At 43.3% G+C, this 17,698-nt stretch overlaps 2 protein-coding genes and 1 long non-coding RNA gene across 7 annotated transcripts in view; 2 read left to right on the top strand and 1 right to left on the bottom strand.

Annotated features, from left to right (window-relative positions):
• Positions 1 to 1,014: 1,014 nt before the first annotated feature.
• Positions 1,015 to 6,585, bottom strand: LOC131839243 (uncharacterized). Its single transcript, XR_009356880.1, has 3 exons — positions 6,320 to 6,585; positions 5,185 to 5,323; positions 1,015 to 3,373 (listed from the first exon to the last, which is right to left on the bottom strand). It is a non-coding gene; the product is annotated as an uncharacterized LOC131839243 (long non-coding RNA).
• The window catches only part of POC1B (POC1 centriolar protein B), a 98,480-nt gene continuing 86,142 nt past the window's right edge, over positions 5,361 to 17,698 (top strand). The window contains exons 1-2 of one of the 5 annotated variants that reach the window (XM_059186491.1): positions 5,361 to 5,713; positions 6,270 to 6,354. In XM_059186491.1, the coding sequence (XP_059042474.1) occupies positions 5,642 to 5,713; positions 6,270 to 6,354 (157 nt within the window). In that variant the 5' untranslated portion in view covers positions 5,361 to 5,641. Of the gene's footprint in view, positions 5,957 to 6,269; positions 6,355 to 17,698 lie in introns of all 5 variants that reach the window. The other 4 variants (XM_059186488.1, XM_059186489.1, XM_059186487.1 and 1 more) reach the window with 4 other exon arrangements.
• On the top strand, positions 6,613 to 11,956 carry GALNT4 (polypeptide N-acetylgalactosaminyltransferase 4). The gene has a single exon (XM_059186486.1). It carries the CDS (start codon positions 6,884 to 6,886, stop codon positions 8,618 to 8,620), a length of 1,737 nt encoding a protein of 578 aa, XP_059042469.1. The 5' UTR covers positions 6,613 to 6,883; the 3' UTR covers positions 8,621 to 11,956.

Here is a 17,698-nt window from a genome sequence, read left to right as displayed (position 1 = left end):
CTCAGACTGAGTCTGTGGGGCTGCGGAAGCTGAGATGTCACAGTGTTGCTGTCTGTCCTGCCTCCCTTCTCTGATGACAGGCATTTATTCAAACCTTGAAAGGGTGGAGGAGACAGAGGGATAAGAATCCAACTCCTATCTAGCCCTTACTATCTGCCAGGCAGCAAACGGTAACAGCTGTATTACCTTTGTGTCGCTAAATTCTAAAATGGAGGACTCTCATTTATTTAAAGGAAATGAATGAAAAATTTCAGGCCACTGTCTGAGCTCTTGTATGGTATATGTAGGTTTACAACCCCCTCGGGAGTTATCCTGGCGTACGCTGAAACTGGCCCCTATGTGCAGAGAGCAGGGAGAGAATGAAGAAAGAGGCAGGTAGGTGACAGGTGGCAATTTTAATAACAGCAAAGGGAACTTACGTAAGAGGCTTGTCTTGGGTGGCAGTAAGGTAAATGGATCCCCTACGTCGTCTCCAAATCTTAAAAGCTTACCCAGTCAGGACTGGGTTTGGTTACCTGTCCTGTGCAGGTGTTTTCACCATCACATCACCATCTCAAGGCTCTGTCCTTGAAGCAGCCTCTGGGAACAAGAAAGAGTGGGATAGGCAAGTAGAACCTACATTCCAAGGACATGGGAGGGCGTGAGGAGCCTCCAAGTGCCCAGGTCCAGCTCACTGGGCAGTGTCCAATGTGTACAGTGTCCAATGTACAATGTGATGATTTGATATTTGGGTATATTGCAAAATGTTTACTACAGTCAGATTAGTTAAAACATCCTTTACAACACATCATTGCTATTTTGTTGTTGTTGTTGTTCTGGTAAGAACCTTAAAGCTCTACTCTCAGTAACTTTGAAGGATTCAATATGGTATTATTAACTATAGCCGCCATGCTGTGCATTAGATCCCTGGGCCATATTCATCTTATAATTGAAAGTTGGTAGACTTTGACCAACATCTCCCCCATTTCCCCCACCCCTTAGTCCCTGGCAACCACCATTCAACTCTGTTTCTGAGTTTGATGGATTTTATTTTATTTTTTAATTTTTTAAAAAGATTTTATTTATTCATTTGATAGAGATCACAAGTAGGCAGAGAGGCAGGCAGAGAGAGAGGGAAGCAGGCTCCCTCTCAAGCAGAGAGCCCAGTGCGGGGCTCGATCCCAGGATCCTGCGATCATGACCTGAGCCAAAGGCAGAGGCTTTAACCCACTGAGCCACCCAGGCACCCCTTGAATTTGATGTTTTTATATTCTGCATGTGAGAGATCACAGGGAATTTATCTTTCTTTGACTTATTTCACTTAGTGTAAAGCCCTCCAAGTCCATGCACATTGCTGCTATTGGCAATATTTCCTTCTTGTTTTCATGGCTGAGTACAATTCCATTATGTATGTCCAATTACATATACCCCATCTTCACCCATTTATCTTTTGATGGACACTTAAATTGTTTGCATGTCTTGGCTATTGTAAATAATTCTGCAAAGAACATGAGAGTGCAGATATCTTGTGTTTTAATTTCCTTTGGTTATATACCCAGAAGTAGGATTGTTGGATCATATGGTATTTCTATTTTTTTTTTTTTTAAGATTTATTTATTTGACAGACAGAGACCACAAGTAGACAGAGGCAGGCAGAGAGAGAGGAGGAAGCAGGCTCCCTGCCGAGCAGAGAGCCCGACGCGGGGCTCGATCCCAGGACCCTGAGATCATGACCCGAGCCGAAGGCAGAGGCCTTAACCCACTAAGCCACCCAGGCGCCCCTGGTATTTCTATTTTTAATGTTTTAAGGAACCGTGGTACTGTTTCCCAGAGTGGCTACACCAGTCCAACAGCACACATTTCCTTCACATCCTCACCAGCACATCTTGTCTTCTTGCTGGTAGCCATTCTAACAGGTATGAGGTGACAGTTCACTGTGGTTCTGATTTGCATTTCCTTGATGCTTAGTGATGTTGAGCACTTTTTTCCTATAACAGTTGCCCTGTCTTCTTTGGAAAAAAAAAATGCCTACACAGTTCCTCTGTTCATTTTTAAAAATCAGATTTATTTATTTATTTATTTATTTTGCTACTGAAGTATGTGAGTTTTTATCTATTTTGAATATTGACCCCTTATCAAATCTATGTCTTGCAAATATTTTCTCCCATTCCATAGTTGCCTTTTCACTTTGTTTCTTTTGCTGTGCAGATGTATTTTAGTTTGACGTAGTCTCCCTCATTAATTTTTGCTTTTGGTATGAAATTTCCTAGGAGGCAGAGAAGGAAGATGGCCTGTAGAGAAGCAAGAACCACAAGGACAAAAAGATGGCAAGAAAAATTATATTGTGAGGATATGGCTGACAGGATTTAGAAACTGAATGTTGATTGAAATGAATTACTGATGGTCCTCAAAACAAAACGAAGTGAAAACTAATGCTTTGATGATTCAAACAGATCTGGAACTTCCTTTCTACATATTCTCCTATGCTCTGGAACAACTGGATCCAGAGGAATTATAGTGCCTGGATACAGGATACAAAGTAGTTTCACTCCCAAGTGCCACACAAGAATGTGAACAGTAGATGGCACTTTTGTGTTATCCCTAAATTTTCAACCTTTGAAGGGAACTAACCTAAGAAAGACTCCTGTTAACATAAAAACAAACTTTTATGGTGCTCAAGTGGATACATTTGATTTCTAATTTGAGGGGAAAATTAAGAAAAGGAGAGCTAATTAAAGGATCTGTTTGTCTTAGGTAGTACCTTGCCTCCAATGCTATCTTGTAGATTTCCAAATAGTGTGAAATATCGTGGCTTTCTTCCAGATTAATACATTTGTAGTTTGGAGTGGTTCCAAGTTAACGTAGCAAGTGGAATTATGTGAATTCCTCAGGCTTGAGGTGAGGGGAAAAAAAAAATAGCCCCCACTTTGGCCTTGTTTCCAAATCTCTGTCTCTGAGCTTTTGCTGTTTGCAAAGGTGGGGAATAACAAACAAAAACACAGTCAAATCAAATATGGAAAAGAACCATGGGAGGAGCAGTTTGGACTACTGAGAGAACAGTGAAATGGAAACACAGATGCTTTTTTTTTTTTTAAATTTACTGTTAGACTAGGATACAGAATTTTACATGTTTACAATACGCCTGCCATCATGCAAAAGGCATCATGATGTAACTATGTACTTGGAGCAGTTAATTTCACATCTCTGCATATGAATTTCATCATAAAGAAACATGGTAATAGGGATGCCTGGGTGGCTCAGTAGGTTAAGCTGCTGCCTTCGGCTCAGGTCATGATCCCAGGGTCCTGTGATCGAGTCCTGCATCGGGCTCCTTGCTCAGTGGGGAGTCTGCTTCTCTCTCTGCCACTCTGCCTCGTTTGCTCTCTCTCTCTCTCTGACAAATAAATAATAAAATAATTTTTTAAAAAAAGAAACATGGTAGTAATATTATTCTTGTGAGGACTATGTCAAATTTTCTAAGTTACTTAGAGGAGTACTGAGTATGTACCGAGCACACCAAAGGTAGATGCAAAAAAGTTTTTAAAGCCAACTTTTAGGTGATGGGCCAGTAGGTGATAATTTTCCTTCTATTCAGTAGAGAACATGTATTTTTTTTTTTTTGGTAACTAGAAAGCTTAAAATCTTAAAAGACTTAGAGAAAAATCTGTATTTAAAAACTTCTCTTTTTTTCTTAACTAGTTTCTACATCCTTCCTTTTCCTTTTTCTTAATCTGCTATACCCATGATCAGACATATCCTAGCTATGAGAAATCCAGAGGTCTTGGTCATTCTTCAGAGTTTCCAGAATTATTATTTTTGATTATAGTCAAATATATATAACACGAAATTTACAGCTTTATTCTTAAGTGTACAAGCCACTGCCATGACATACATTCACAATGTTTTCCACCATCCCTAGTACCTATCTCCAGAACGTCACCATCTCAAACAGTAACTCTGCACCCATTAAACAATAATTCTCCATTCTCCCTTACCCTCACCAGCTCTGGTAGCCTCCATTCTACTTTCTGTCTCTATGAATCCAACTATTTGGGGTACCTCCTATACATGAGATCATGCAATACATGCACATTTGTGTCTGGCTTATTCACTTAGCATATTGTTTTCAAATTTCACTCATGTTGTAGTATGTATCAGAAATTTATTCCTTTTAATGACCAACTAATAATCATTGTTATGTACTTATCACATTTTATTTGTAGATTCACCTGTTAGACATATGAGTTCTTCCCACTTTTTGACTGTTATGAATAATGCTGCTATGAATTTATCTGTACACGAATCTGTTCTAGTCTCCGCTTTCAACACTTTTATTTAAAAACCTAGGGGTTAACTTACTGAGGAACTGCCCAACTGTTTTCCACAGAGCTACAGCATTTTACATCCAAACCAGCATCCAGCATTATTTTTAAGAATGCCTTCAAGTCAAACTGAAATACTGAATCTAAAGTTATTTCCTAGCTGCTTAGTTGCTATGTACAGTATTTACTAAAACTAAATTCTATCACTAGGTAACCAGAGCACCTATAATTAAAAGATGCAGCACACCTTTCATCTACATTGAACATGCATCTTGCCAGGTGTGGTCCATTATGCCATTTTTTTGCTGCCAATAATGTTTATCTTATATGCAGTTTTCAGCTCTGAGTCCTTCCTGCTTTGAGGGAGGGTAAAAAAGGATACAGGTTTAGAATTCGAAAATGTGACTCTGGGATCTTTGACAATTCTACGTAAAATATCTAGGAATGAAGTTTATAACTTGTAAACCTCGGTAACATTTTGTCACTCTATCGACCTCATAGTGTTGCCGAAGCGCAGATACAATGTGTAAGAAAGCCTGCTGTACCAGGGCTATAGTTACCATGTGTCCTAATAATTTAAACAAGACAACAAGTTTCTTTCTAAGGGTCCCAACAAACTTTCAACATGCTGCCCTGCGAGTCTGGGGCTCTAAAGCAAACGGTAATGCGCAGAGCCTAGAAACCCATTAACAGAAAAAACAGTAAGTGGATGCATAGCATTCCGTCTTCATTCAAGTTCATCCAGCATCCATATTTATACCACAAAGCCTAGTGCGTCAAAAGCAGTGATTCAATAAGTTAAAATGTGTCCTCCAGAGGCTTAGTTCCTGTGTGAATATTAATAACTATCGAGCTGCCCAACTTCAGCTCCAAACTCCCTTACCCGGTCATTAAGCAGTTGCGGACCCTCTTCAAATTCGTGGGCGCTGTCTCTTTAACGTGCAGCAGAACTCCGATTGCATCGATCACAGACTCGTCCCCCTTCCTCCCCTCGGTCTCATTTCCATCTCGGTAACTGCTCTCTACTTCCCAGTTTCAAGCAGAGGAGAGCGCGTGCGTTAGTAAACTTTGGCTTCCGTGGGTGGTCACACCTGACCCCGGAGCGTCCCGCTTGCCAGCCCGCGGCGGCCCGGCTTCGGGCCGCGCCGGCTACGTCTCGGGGTTCGACTGGCCACGCCTGGAGCGCGGGGTTTGACTGGGCCGCCGTTGTTGTAGTGACCGGGAGGCGCCGCCGCTCTGAGCAGACGGTTCCGGGCGCCCCACGGTCCCCCTTCCTACCCCATCCCCTCCCTTCCCCGGCTCCCCCCGCGGGCTGGAGCCCGGCGCCGACCGCGCCTCCCATGGCCTCCGCCCTGGTAAGGAGGGGCTGGGGGGCGCCTCCCCGGAGCTGGTGTCGCGGGCTGCGGCGCCAGGTCCGGGCAGCTTTCGCACCTGGCGGGAGATGGAGGCGGCGTCCGCAGCCCCGTCCCGAGAGCCCCTCGCCCCTCGCCCCGGGGCGTCCACATCCCACTCTCTGCTCCTGGGGCCGAGTTCTGGCCAGACCCCGGGCGCTCCTCCCCCGCGTCCCGGAGCCCCGGACGGAGCCGGGGCAGCCCCATGGCCCCTAGAATTCTCCGAGGGTTTCCGTGGAGCGCCTGCGTCAGAATCACCTGCAGGTTTAAAAAAGTAGCGAAGCCGGAGCCCGCGGCGGGGGCCCGGGAACGCGCATTCGGACGAGCAGCCCGGGGGGGGGGGGGCGCCCCGCGGGCACTGCCGACTCTGGGAAGCGCCCGCGGCGGGCTTGGCAGGTTTCCGCGCGGGAGGCCGACGCCCGGCGTCCTCCGGCGGGGGTCCCAGCGTGTGTCCGCAGGCTCCCCCCGGTGTGGCCGCTCCGGGGCCGGGCTCCGGGGGAGGGGACCGCCCTGATCCCGGAACCCCCGCGTCGGAGGTTTGCACCTGCCGGCAACCCTCGGCAACTTTCCTTCCCAGGAGGACCCGGTTCTGGAGCGCTATTTTAAGGGCCACAAAGCGGCGATCACCTCCGTGGACTTCAGCCCCAGCGGCAAACAACTCGGTAAGTGTTCTTCTCCCGTTTTGTGAGGACGGACACGCTCGCCGGGTCGGAAACCGGGCCGCCCGTGCGCCCTGCGCCGCGGGAGCACCCCCGGGGGACCCGGGCGGGGGTAGAGCGCGGCCGGAGACGCGCGCACCTGGGTCGCGTCGGTCCCGCCCCCATCCCGGGCCCCAGCCGGAGCCTGGCCGGCGACTTTCGCGAACTCACCACCAGGAGGAGTGAGTGGGAAGGGGAGGGGTTTGTCCTCGGCCCAGGGAGGGTGGGGTGCTGGCGAGAGAGTTTGTGAAAAGTTGTGAGAAGAGCAGGAGGAAGCGGGGACCGAGGCGCGGGGGCTGCGCCGGAGGCCAAGGACTGAGAGGTCGCAGGTCACCCCGGGGAGCTGGAAAGGAGCCGCGCGTCTGCGTCAGAGGAGGGACCCGCTTCGGAGTTCGTCACTCCCTGAGCCTGGAGCTCCATCTGCGGGTCCCCAGCCCTTCTCCTGCGTGGTGACTCTGGTGGCCGCGTCGGCGCCCTGGCCGTGAGGATCCGGATGGCCGTGAGGTGGACCTGGGCAGGCAAAAGCTGCCTGTTGCTGGCGCTTTTAACAGTGGCCTATATCCTGGTGGAACTCTCGGTCTCCACTTTCCATGCCTCCCCAGCAGCCGACCTTGCCCGGGAGCAGGGGCCCAAACAGCTTTCAGACCCCTGGGAAAAGGCAGAGGATTTGTCTCGACCGCTCTACAAGAAGCCGCCTGCAGACTCCCATGCGCTTGGGGAGTGGGGCAAAGCCAGCAAGCTCCAGCTCAGCGAGGGTGAACTGAAGCAGCAAGAAGAACTTATTGAGAGATATGCCATTAATATTTATCTCAGTGACAGGATTTCCCTCCATCGCCACATAGAGGACAAGAGAATGTATGAGTGTAAATCCAAGAAGTTTAATTATAGGAGACTTCCCACCACCTCTGTTATCATTGCTTTCTATAATGAAGCCTGGTCGACTTTGCTGCGCACCGTCCACAGTGTTTTAGAAACTTCTCCTGCAGTCCTTTTGAAGGAGATCATCTTAGTGGATGACTTGAGTGACAGAGTTTATTTGAAGACACAGCTTGAAACTTACATCAGCAATCTTGATAGAGTCCGCCTGATTAGAACAAATAAGCGGGAGGGGCTGGTTAGAGCCCGCCTGATTGGGGCCACTTTTGCCACTGGGGATGTCCTCACTTTCCTGGATTGTCACTGTGAGTGTAATTCTGGTTGGTTAGAACCACTTCTGGAAAGAATTAGTTATGATGAGACGGCAGTTGTTTGCCCTGTTATAGATACCATTGATTGGAATACTTTTGAATTCTATATGCAGACTGGGGAGCCCATGATTGGTGGATTTGACTGGCGCTTAACCTTCCAGTGGCATTCTGTCCCCAAGCACGAAAGGGACAGACGGAAATCGAGAATTGACCCAATCAGATCGCCCACCATGGCTGGAGGACTGTTTGCCGTCAGCAAGAAATATTTTCAGTACCTTGGAACATATGACACTGGAATGGAAGTGTGGGGAGGTGAAAACCTTGAGCTGTCTTTTAGGGTCTGGCAGTGTGGAGGTAAATTGGAGATCCACCCGTGTTCCCACGTGGGGCATGTATTCCCCAAGCGGGCGCCCTATGCTCGGCCCAATTTCCTACAGAATACTGCTCGGGCAGCAGAAGTGTGGATGGACGAGTACAAAGAGCATTTCTACAATCGAAACCCTCCAGCAAGGAAGGAAGCTTATGGTGATATTTCTGAAAGAAAATTACTCCGTGAACGGCTGAAGTGCCAGAGTTTTGACTGGTATTTGAAAAACGTGTTTTCTAATTTACACGTCCCAGAGGATAGGCCAGGTTGGCATGGAGCTGTCCGCAGTATGGGCATCTCTTCTGAATGTTTAGATTATAATTCTCCTGACAACAACCCCACAGGCGCTAACCTTTCCCTGTTTGGATGCCATGGTCAAGGAGGCAATCAATTCTTTGAATATACTTCAAACAAAGAAATCAGGTTTAACTCTGTGACAGAGTTATGTGCAGAGGTTCCTGAGCAAAAAAAATATGTAGGAATGCAAAATTGTCCAAAAGATGGGTTCCCTATCCCCGCAAACATTATTTGGCATTTTAAGGAAGATGGAACCATTTTTCATCCACACTCGGGGCTATGTCTTAGTGCTTTTCGGACACCTGAGGGTCGACCTAATGTTCAAATGAGAACTTGTGATGCTCTAGATAAAAATCAAATCTGGAAGTTTGAGAAATAGAAGAGCACAATGGCACTCTCTTCCTGAGCTTAGAGCTTTGGGAAAGTCAAAGAGCTGGTGAAGAACCTCAGTAAAGACTGTATTTTATCAGAAATCACCCACTGGTCTTCTGCGAGAGCTCTGTGAAAGCTGTGTTTCCTTTGGTATAGAACACTGAGAGTGGGTGCATAGAGAGCTGCTGTTTAATCTCTCAAAGTGCCTTACTTGGGTTGTCTTGTTTAAGGGCTTCATCAATATGGTTTCTTCTCCTTAAAGATGTTGACTGTGAATTGAGATACACAAAACATTTAAGTGACAGACTTAATAGTACAGAATATAAAAGTCCAAGCAGAATGAGTGATGAGTTATGTTGATGGGTAAGTTCAAGGCCCATCCTTTTAAAAACAAAACTCATAAATATGTGGTTGGAGCTATTGCTATTTTGATTGTATATGGGTTTTGAATTTCTTTTAGCCAGTACATTAAATTTTAGGTGTTTTTTTCTTTAATTTTAATTTTCCTTTAATCAACTAGAAATCAAAGAAAGTTGATCTTAAGGAAAAAGGCCTGGCATAGATGTATGTTTCATTGGAAGAGGGCATTAGTTTGAATGTGAGTTTGCTGGTCTTTTTAACATGGAGACATCTCAGAAAAGTAGACCCACATCTGAAGGAAATGGGGAGATACTTACATTCCACGCTTGGTGAACTGGAGCTATTAGACTTCACTGATTTGTATTGATACCTCATATTATTCTGATTTTGTAAGCTGTCCTCTCTGTGAACTCTTTTTCGTGTGTGGGACATTTTCTGTTTGCACTTCCTTAAGTTATGAATGTACTGGAGAAGGACTCATTCACAATACTGTGCTTCCCTTTGTTAATGCTTAATCATTTAAAGTAAACACAGTTGTTGGCTCTCTGAAGTTAAACCCAACTGCATTTACTGAAATGTGTGAAACTGAAAGTGGATCTCATGCTAGAAAGGCCGTGGGATTCTTCTAGGAGTTCTTCCTAATTAGGACGTTTAAGGATTTATCTTAACACAAAGAAAAAGACTGGGCACTGGTGTCTGCTGCCTGGCAGCCTGTTTTCAGCACCTAGCACCAAGCCTGGCACTTAGGCAGCTTCCAGTAGTGGGTGGGTGGATGGATGGGTGGATGAATGAATGAATGAGTGAATGAGTGAATGAATGGCTCAGCCATGGAATGTGATTTTCGTCCTGTCCTTTGACCAACTGTTTGGGCCTCAGTTTTCTCATTTGTAATTGTGGGTGCTGGATTTGATCTCAAAGATCCCTTCCAGCTCTGAAATGTGGGTAATGACACATTACAGTCACTCTTGCAGTCTTTATAACACTTTATATCTCTTCACTTTTAACACAGGTAATGTGAGTGAACAACATTCAGTCCAGTTATGAAGCTGGAAACAAGGGATGGTTTTAAAATTAAGTGAGGTGAGGGTCGCCTGAGTGGCTCAGTCAGTTAAGTGCCTGACTCTTGATTTCAGCTCAGATTGTGATCTTGGGGGTCATGGGATTTGAGCCCCATGTCGGGTTTTGCACTAAGTGGGGTGTCTGCTTGAGATTCTCTCTCCCTTTGCCCCTCATTCCACTCTCCCTTTCTCTCTCTGTCTCTCTTTCTCTCAAATAAATAAATAAATCTCTAAAAAACAATTAAGTGAGCTGAGCTCAACTAAAGTGGTTTGGTTTGGATTGAGTGGGAAGTTGTTGTGGTCAGTGTTTGTATTCATTTTATTTTGGCAGTCGTTGAACCAATTTTGTTTTTATCTTTACTCTTCAAACTCTAAAAGTAATCTTCTGGGCTAAGAAGACAAATATTTACTAAAACAAATTATCTGAGAAGTAAGCATATTTTTTTGAAGAAAAAAATATGTTTACTAGTTTTATTTTAGTGCTATATCCAGAAATCACAGGCTGAATTGAGAATTCTATTAGTTCACTTTGGTCTAAATTTATGGAAAATGCATACTCCATAGAAAATTAGATGTAAAGTTGTTTTCGGTGTGTACATGATGACCAGAGAAGGAACTTTGCAGAATGTGAATTTAAGAAAAGCTTTTAGGGTGACCATTTCAAAAATTAAAAGTGTTATGTATCTTGAACAGCTTATTTCTCTTTTGCTTCTTAAAATGTAAGTGTGTTAATAACTTTCATTAAGTTATTTAGCAACCTTAAAGTTTATCAAAGAAATGTCCAGATTTCATATGCACTGTGTATGGCCATGGGTGTAATTTAAGAAGGAGTTATAAGAATACTCCAGATTTTGCAAAAATGGTTGGTTGACAGCAGTTGTTCTAAACCCACCCTTTCCTCTTGCCCAGTCTACTTTTTAATTTAAATTACCCCTTTTCTTTTTACTTATTTTTTTGTTCTTGTAAGCCTCCTATCAAGTGGAAAGACTAAAATTGATGTATTCTGGAAGTACTTACTGAAATTATTTTTGTTCCAGTGTCTTGCTGCTCCTATCAAAAGGTGAAGGGGGCATTGAAAAGCAAAGTACTTGATTTTTTACCTATTGCCTAAATTGTAGGCTGTGACCCATTAATCTTTTTGGAAGAAATTTTAGGATAGTGCTTTATTTATATCAATAACTTGAAAGTGTCTGGCTCTTCATTCCTCCTGATAGTGTAGGTAACAGAAGAATGAGACTTTCATATTTTTATCTATAGGCATTTCCAATTTAATTGCAAAAACATACTGTAAAATTATAAACAAAATTTATTTTGATTCTCTAATTCCAGTTTATTGGTACCAAAGCTGTCTTTTGCTGTAGACAATGAAGAGTTGACCTTTTAAGTTCTTTAACATACTATTAACAGTTTCAGTGAAATATTTAGTAGACTAGAGGTTTCCATTTTAAATGGTCACTGTCATGTAGTGTCCAATTCTATGAGTAGATTGTCTAAATAGGCATTTCTAGCAGTCATCTTTTAAGCAAATGACAACCTAGTCATCGGCAGGATCTCTGTAACTCAGAATAACTTGTTTGTATGAGAAAATCTGTTTACTTCCCAGGGGTAGGCTCCTGCATATTCATTATATGTTGGCAAATCAAACTTTTCTAGGTTGATGTCAAGAGGTTAAGTTGTAGAGTCTTAGTGGTTTTAGGATCTCAATTTTAATGGGTAAAATATTTAGTTTTGACTTGTTTGTCCTTTTAAATTGCTGTTTTAATAATATTTTTAAATGAGCACGAAGAATATTGAGGTTCAATTAATCTCTTTTGAACAATGAATTTTTTTCCTTAGTGATGAGCAGTTTCCATCCTTTTTTTTTCCCTTTTGTTAATGGTTTTTGCAGTATTGATCAGACATAAAATAAAATGTGTGACTAATTATTTTTGCAAATGGATTCTAATAATTTTAGTCTATGGCATTATTGTTTCTATGTACACATTTGTTGATGGTAACAGAGGTGAGTTAAGCTCATAATAGTTTTGCTTGTTTGAAAATACAGACAAAATGTTAAAAAGTCACAATTCCGGAATTATATTGCAAGGTGTCATTAACCAACAAGCATTCTAAAGTGGTGTTAGCACTATTAATGCATGCATTAATTACTCATAAACAAACAGGAAATGATCCGTGAGCTCTGGGACCTATTGGGGGCACATTAACACAAATTTCAAAATGCTAGGCCAAAAAGAAATATGCCTATTCTATAAACCACATTGCCTCACGTTTTCCTTAACCTTCTCTCTGCATCACGCGACCCTAAGTACAATTCCTGTCTACCGGTCATATCTCTCTTCCTCAGTGATTCTGCCTAATGCCCTACACCCTGCCTCTCCTAGCCTGAGACACTGCCTGGGAATCACTATTCTAAGTGAATACTGGGGATTCACTATGCCAAGATGTCAGAGGTCTTATAGCCACGTTTAGGATATGTATAGTTGAGCTAAACAAATTTTTACCTGTCTTTTGTTTTGTACGTATAGTTTAAAGTGTTACTATAAATACGTATGTTATAATCTTGCTGTCTTACTAAGTGACAGCAACCCTGTGCAAATCATTTTATCTCTCTTTCAGTTTCATGGAAGTGAGAAAAGACTGGGAAAATCATAGAAACAGTATATAATGTTTGCAAGGGGCTGGGGAAGGGAGACGTAGAGAAGGATTGCTAATGGCAATTTTGTTTTGTTTTTTGGGGTTTTTTTTTTACATGTGTGTGGGCAGGGGGAGGGGTGTGATGAGAATGTTCTGAATTACATAGTGACAATGGTTGTACAGCTTTGGGTAAAACACTGAATTATACACTACCGAAGGGTGAATTTATGGTATTTGAATTACATCTCAATTATTTAAATAAAAAAATTAGAGGAAAAGAAGAGGCTGGAGAATTTCATGTATCCCAGAAAAGATTTCCGTGTCCCTCTGTGCCTATTAGACTTTAAAACAGGCCAGCAGGATTTATTAACACTTGAGTCATTTTGTAATTCATCAGAATTAAGAAAGCTAATATATATGTGAATTAGGCTGTGAGTACAAATGAGTTTGTATTGGGATGTTTTCCTAAAACTTCAGAGAAACCTCAGTCAATTCTCTTGAACAGGAAGTGGGGATTATTATAAAAAGTGACATGAGTTCCTGAATTATATAGTTGTCCACGGCAGAACTGAAGAGTAGACAGGTCCTCACAACTTGCTAATAATCAGACGCTACTTTTCCTTTTGTGCCAAATTCAATCTCTTTGTCAGGCTGACCTGAGAGAGTTGTGTGCTGCAGGCCAGCGGTGTCCTTGGCTCTCTGGTCATCCTGCTAACCCTCTCATTTGCACGTATATAATCTTGTTCAAAGAGGGAAATGGGAGGTACTCTATTTATTTAGTATTCCTTTATTTAGTTAATGCTACTGGTGCCAGATACTGGCTTGTGCTCTGGGTATACATACAGAGGTGAACAAAACATGTGTGCTTTCTCAGGGGGTAGGAAGAATTCACAGTCCAATGATAGATACTGGGAAGCACATAAATCATATACCACTACAATGTGAAACAGGAAAAGAGGGGCATGGTATGAAGGAAAGGAAGAGTGCTTTGAGGAAGAACAGTGGTGACATAAGTTTATGGGGTTAAGAGACACTCCTTTGTTGGAGTTAGATATCACTCAAGACCTGAAGGAGGAGTTAGCCAGGCAGAGGCTGGAGAGAGAATAGCATACGCAGAAGCCAAAAGTGGGAAAGAACTTGTCCTTGATCAAGGAAATAGAAGGCCAGAGGCACCTGGCTGGCTCACTCAGAAGAGAGTATGACTCATGGACTCTGGGTTGTGAGTTCAAGCCTGGCACTGGGTGTAGAGTATGTACATATGTACATAACGTACATACATACACAAACATTTAAAAAAATTCACTTAAAAAGAATTCCAGAAGGGTAAAGCCAGAGAGCAAAGGAAGAGAGAGAGCTTTGGTAGATGAGTTTGCAGGGGAAGGCAGAGGCAGCTCAGCTAACGTCTTGGAGGCTAGAGTGGGTCAAATGGTAGCCCTTTAAACATGTTCCTGAAACCTGTAAATATAACCATATTGGGGGGGGGAGTTCTTTCCAGATGTTATTAAGAATCTTCAAAAGAGATTATCCTGGATTATCTTGGTGAGCCTTCAATCCAGTGACAAGTGTTCTTATGAGAGACACACAGAGGAAATAGGAGGAGGCCACATGAAGCCAGAGGCAGGGATTGGAGTCACGCAGCCTCAAGCCAAAGAACTTCTGGAGGCCTCAGACATTGGAAGAGGCAGGGAATGGAATTCCCTTTAGAACTTTAGAGAGATTCCTGCCAACACCTTAATTTTGTACTTCTGGCCTTCAGAACTATACAAGAGAATTTCCTTTGTATTAAGCCTCTAAGTTTATGGCAATTTCTTTTTTCTTTCTTTCTTTCTTTTTTTTTTAAGGTTTTATTTATTTGACAGAGAGAGACCACAAGTAGGCAGAGAGGCTGGCAGACAGGGGTGGGGGGAAGCCGTCTCCCTGCCGAGCAGAGAGCCCGATGCAGAACTGGATCCCAGAGCCCTGAGATCATGACCTGAGCCCAAAGCAGGGGCTTAACCCACTGAGCCACCCAGGAACCCCATTGTGGCAATTTCCTATGGCAGCCACAGAATACTAAGAGGCCATGTTTTAGGATTTTGTTCTGAGAGTTCTAAAAAGTTGTTGAGGGGTTTTAAGTAAGGGAATGAATGGCATGATGTGATTTATACTTCAAAAAGATCATTGTGGCTACTATGTGGAGACCGAACTATTAGTAGAGAAATCAGTTAGGAGCGATTTTAGTAATAACAGTAGGAGATGATGATGGTCTTCAAACTAGGGTAGTAATCTGGGAAAGAGAGAAATCTGGGAGTTATTAGCATAAAGATGGTATTTAAAGTTGTCAAAAATTCAGAAATAACAGAGGTAAAACCAAGCAATCCCTGGAACAGTTGTTAATAAAAGTTTATTGTGTGCATACCATAAAGACAGTTTGCAAACTGGGAGCAACTCAAAACATGGCTGGCATGAGGCTCAGAGGTACATTATGAAGCAGCTTTTATGGTAAGAAAGCAGTGACTTTAGTCTTCACACTGATTGCTTGTAATATTAGAATTCTCTTAAATGATAGGGTGTTGGTCTGCAGTTACCTTGGGAAAAAGTTCAAGTTTTGCTTAAGATTTCCAGGGACATAAGCAAGAAATGACCCAGGTCAAGTTAGTTTTACAAAATAAGCTACATTAATCTTTGTATGACTGAATGGGTTTTGTCTGCTCAGGGAATTTTCAAGGCTGGTCTCCATTTGTTTTTGATTTTAGCAAAGTCATGGGAATATTTGAGGTCACCTGGGAAGAACATAGAACAATGAGGGCAGATGGGCCAAGGCTGAGCCCTAAAGATCTCCACCCTCTAGACCAGAAGAAGAAATGGCAAAAGAATCTAAGAAGGGGTAATCAGAAAGATAGGAGAAAAACCATGACAGCAGGGCATCATGAAAGCCAAGGTCCAGGGTGGGGTAGAATTGTTGAATTGGGAGGAGAAGATATTACATAGTCATTAGCAGGGGCGCCTGGGTGGCTCAGTTAAGCATCTCGGTCTTGATTTTGGCTCAGGTCATGATCTCAGGGTTGTGCGATTGAGCCCCCCATCAGGCTCCATGTCATTAGGAGAGTGGGGAGGGGACTCTTGCAGAATGAGGCACTGCTGGACAGTATGGAAGATCCATGTGAAATTAGTGGTTCTGAATTTACAGTGTTTCCAATCTGTTTGGGGTGCATCTAGCCCTTTTGACGGGTACAGATACCGTCCCAGGAAAGGCAGAGTGATTGGGACTTGGCTGGGGAAATCTGAAGGAGGGAGGGAGGGCCAAGGGGTTGAATATATGTGTAAGAGAAGGATTATCAGTTGGATAAGGAGAGAAATGAAGATTATTAAGTGGAGGGAGACATGGAAAGAGCCTTGGGGAGAATATAGGTCAATGGATTGGAGTTCTTCACGCGATAGAAGTTACTTGACTATGCTGTAAGGAATGCAGGTTGTCAGAGGATGATGGCTTTCGATTCATGATCTGCGAAGTGTTCAGGTTCTGCTGATGACAAGATGCAGGGTGTGCCATGAACAAGGTGCGGAGGAAGCGCGGAAGTAAAGGGCTTTGGAGAGTCTTAGTTATCCCCTTAGTCTGAAATGCTCTTCACTCTTCACTTGGCTTGGCGGACTCCTTCTTGCCCTTGATGCCTCTACTTAAAATGCTACTGATAACTCCATCTGAATTAAGTATTCTACCCCCCACACACTATTCTTTTATTTATTTATTTGACAGACAGAAATCACAAGGAGGCAGAGAGGCAGGCAGAGAGAGAAGCAGGCTCCCCACTGAGCAGAGAGCCCAATGCGGGGCTGGATCCCAGGAACCTGGGATCGTGACCCGAGTGGAAGGCAGAGGCTTTAACCCACTGAGCCACGCAGGCAACCCCCCCCCCACACACACACAATTCTTATTGGGACTTCCTGACTTATCTTTCACATCTGTTAGCAGAAGGTAAAATGGTATGTTTGCCTGTTGTTGGCTTGTTTTCCTCCTCTTCATCCGAATGTCAGTAGCTCCCCATTTAGAGATTTTGTCTATTTTGTTACTTAGGACTTTCCCTGCCCTTGCCACAATGCCTTACGTGTTATGTGGGGGTGAGATATCTTTTGAATGAACTAATAATATCGGGAGTTGGAGAGGAAAACTGTGACCTGGGGTAGGTGAAATGTGAAAGAGAAGATGATTGTCACTTGAAAGGGTTTCAGGGCACTTGGGGTTCCGAAGTTGAGAAGTGGTTGAGAAGAAGGGACTTTCAGGGAGGAAGTGGAGGGTGTAAGGGAGATCATCTAGTGGATGTTCCTCTGGGCAAGTGGTACCTTTCAGAAAGCAGAGAAGGCATAGGTGTTAGGGTCACTAAAGGTTAACTAAGGGGACACCCAAGCATTGTGGATGACCCGAGGGGCTCAGGGCTTCAACTTCTGGTCGTGACTAGGGGAAATAGAACAATAGAACATGACTGGGGGAAATAGAACATTTAAACTTGGCAGTCTTTTAGAAGGCTGGGTTTCACAGGGTGATTTGGGAAGGATCAGAGGAGAGGGGAATGGGAAAAAACAGTAGCCTATGAAGTGTGTCCATTCCTTGTTCTGGATGAAGGTTCAGTGACTTTCTGAAGCTCTGTAGCCTGGCTGGGCCTGGTTTGGAGTCTGATTCTGGAGCCACATTTTTTTGCATTAGGCTAGTTTCTCAGAGGGCAGCACTCAAGTTTATTTAAACATTAGAAAGTTTTAAAAGTACTGTCATGTGGTTTGTAGAATCTATGTTGTACTTTAGAAGTTTTTATTTAAACTTGTATAATTTTAACATTGAAGTTGTCACTTTTCCCCCCTTTTTTTCCTTCAAGGTTATCCTGTCATCAACTCAATTCCTATTTATTAGCCTTTGGGCTATTTGTAGAATAAATCATTCTTAAAAAAAAAAAAAAACAAACAAGTTAATTTCTTTCTTTCTTTCTTTCAAATAGGAGCAGAATGAAATTTAGAATTTCTAAGTTGTTTTCCTCTTGGTGAAATCATAGTAAAAGTTTGCC

Source organism: Mustela lutreola, chromosome 8 (assembly GCF_030435805.1).
Source record: "Mustela lutreola isolate mMusLut2 chromosome 8, mMusLut2.pri, whole genome shotgun sequence".
NCBI lineage: Eukaryota > Metazoa > Chordata > Mammalia > Carnivora > Mustelidae > Mustela > Mustela lutreola.
This window is presented reverse-complemented; position numbering and strand designations above follow the sequence as displayed.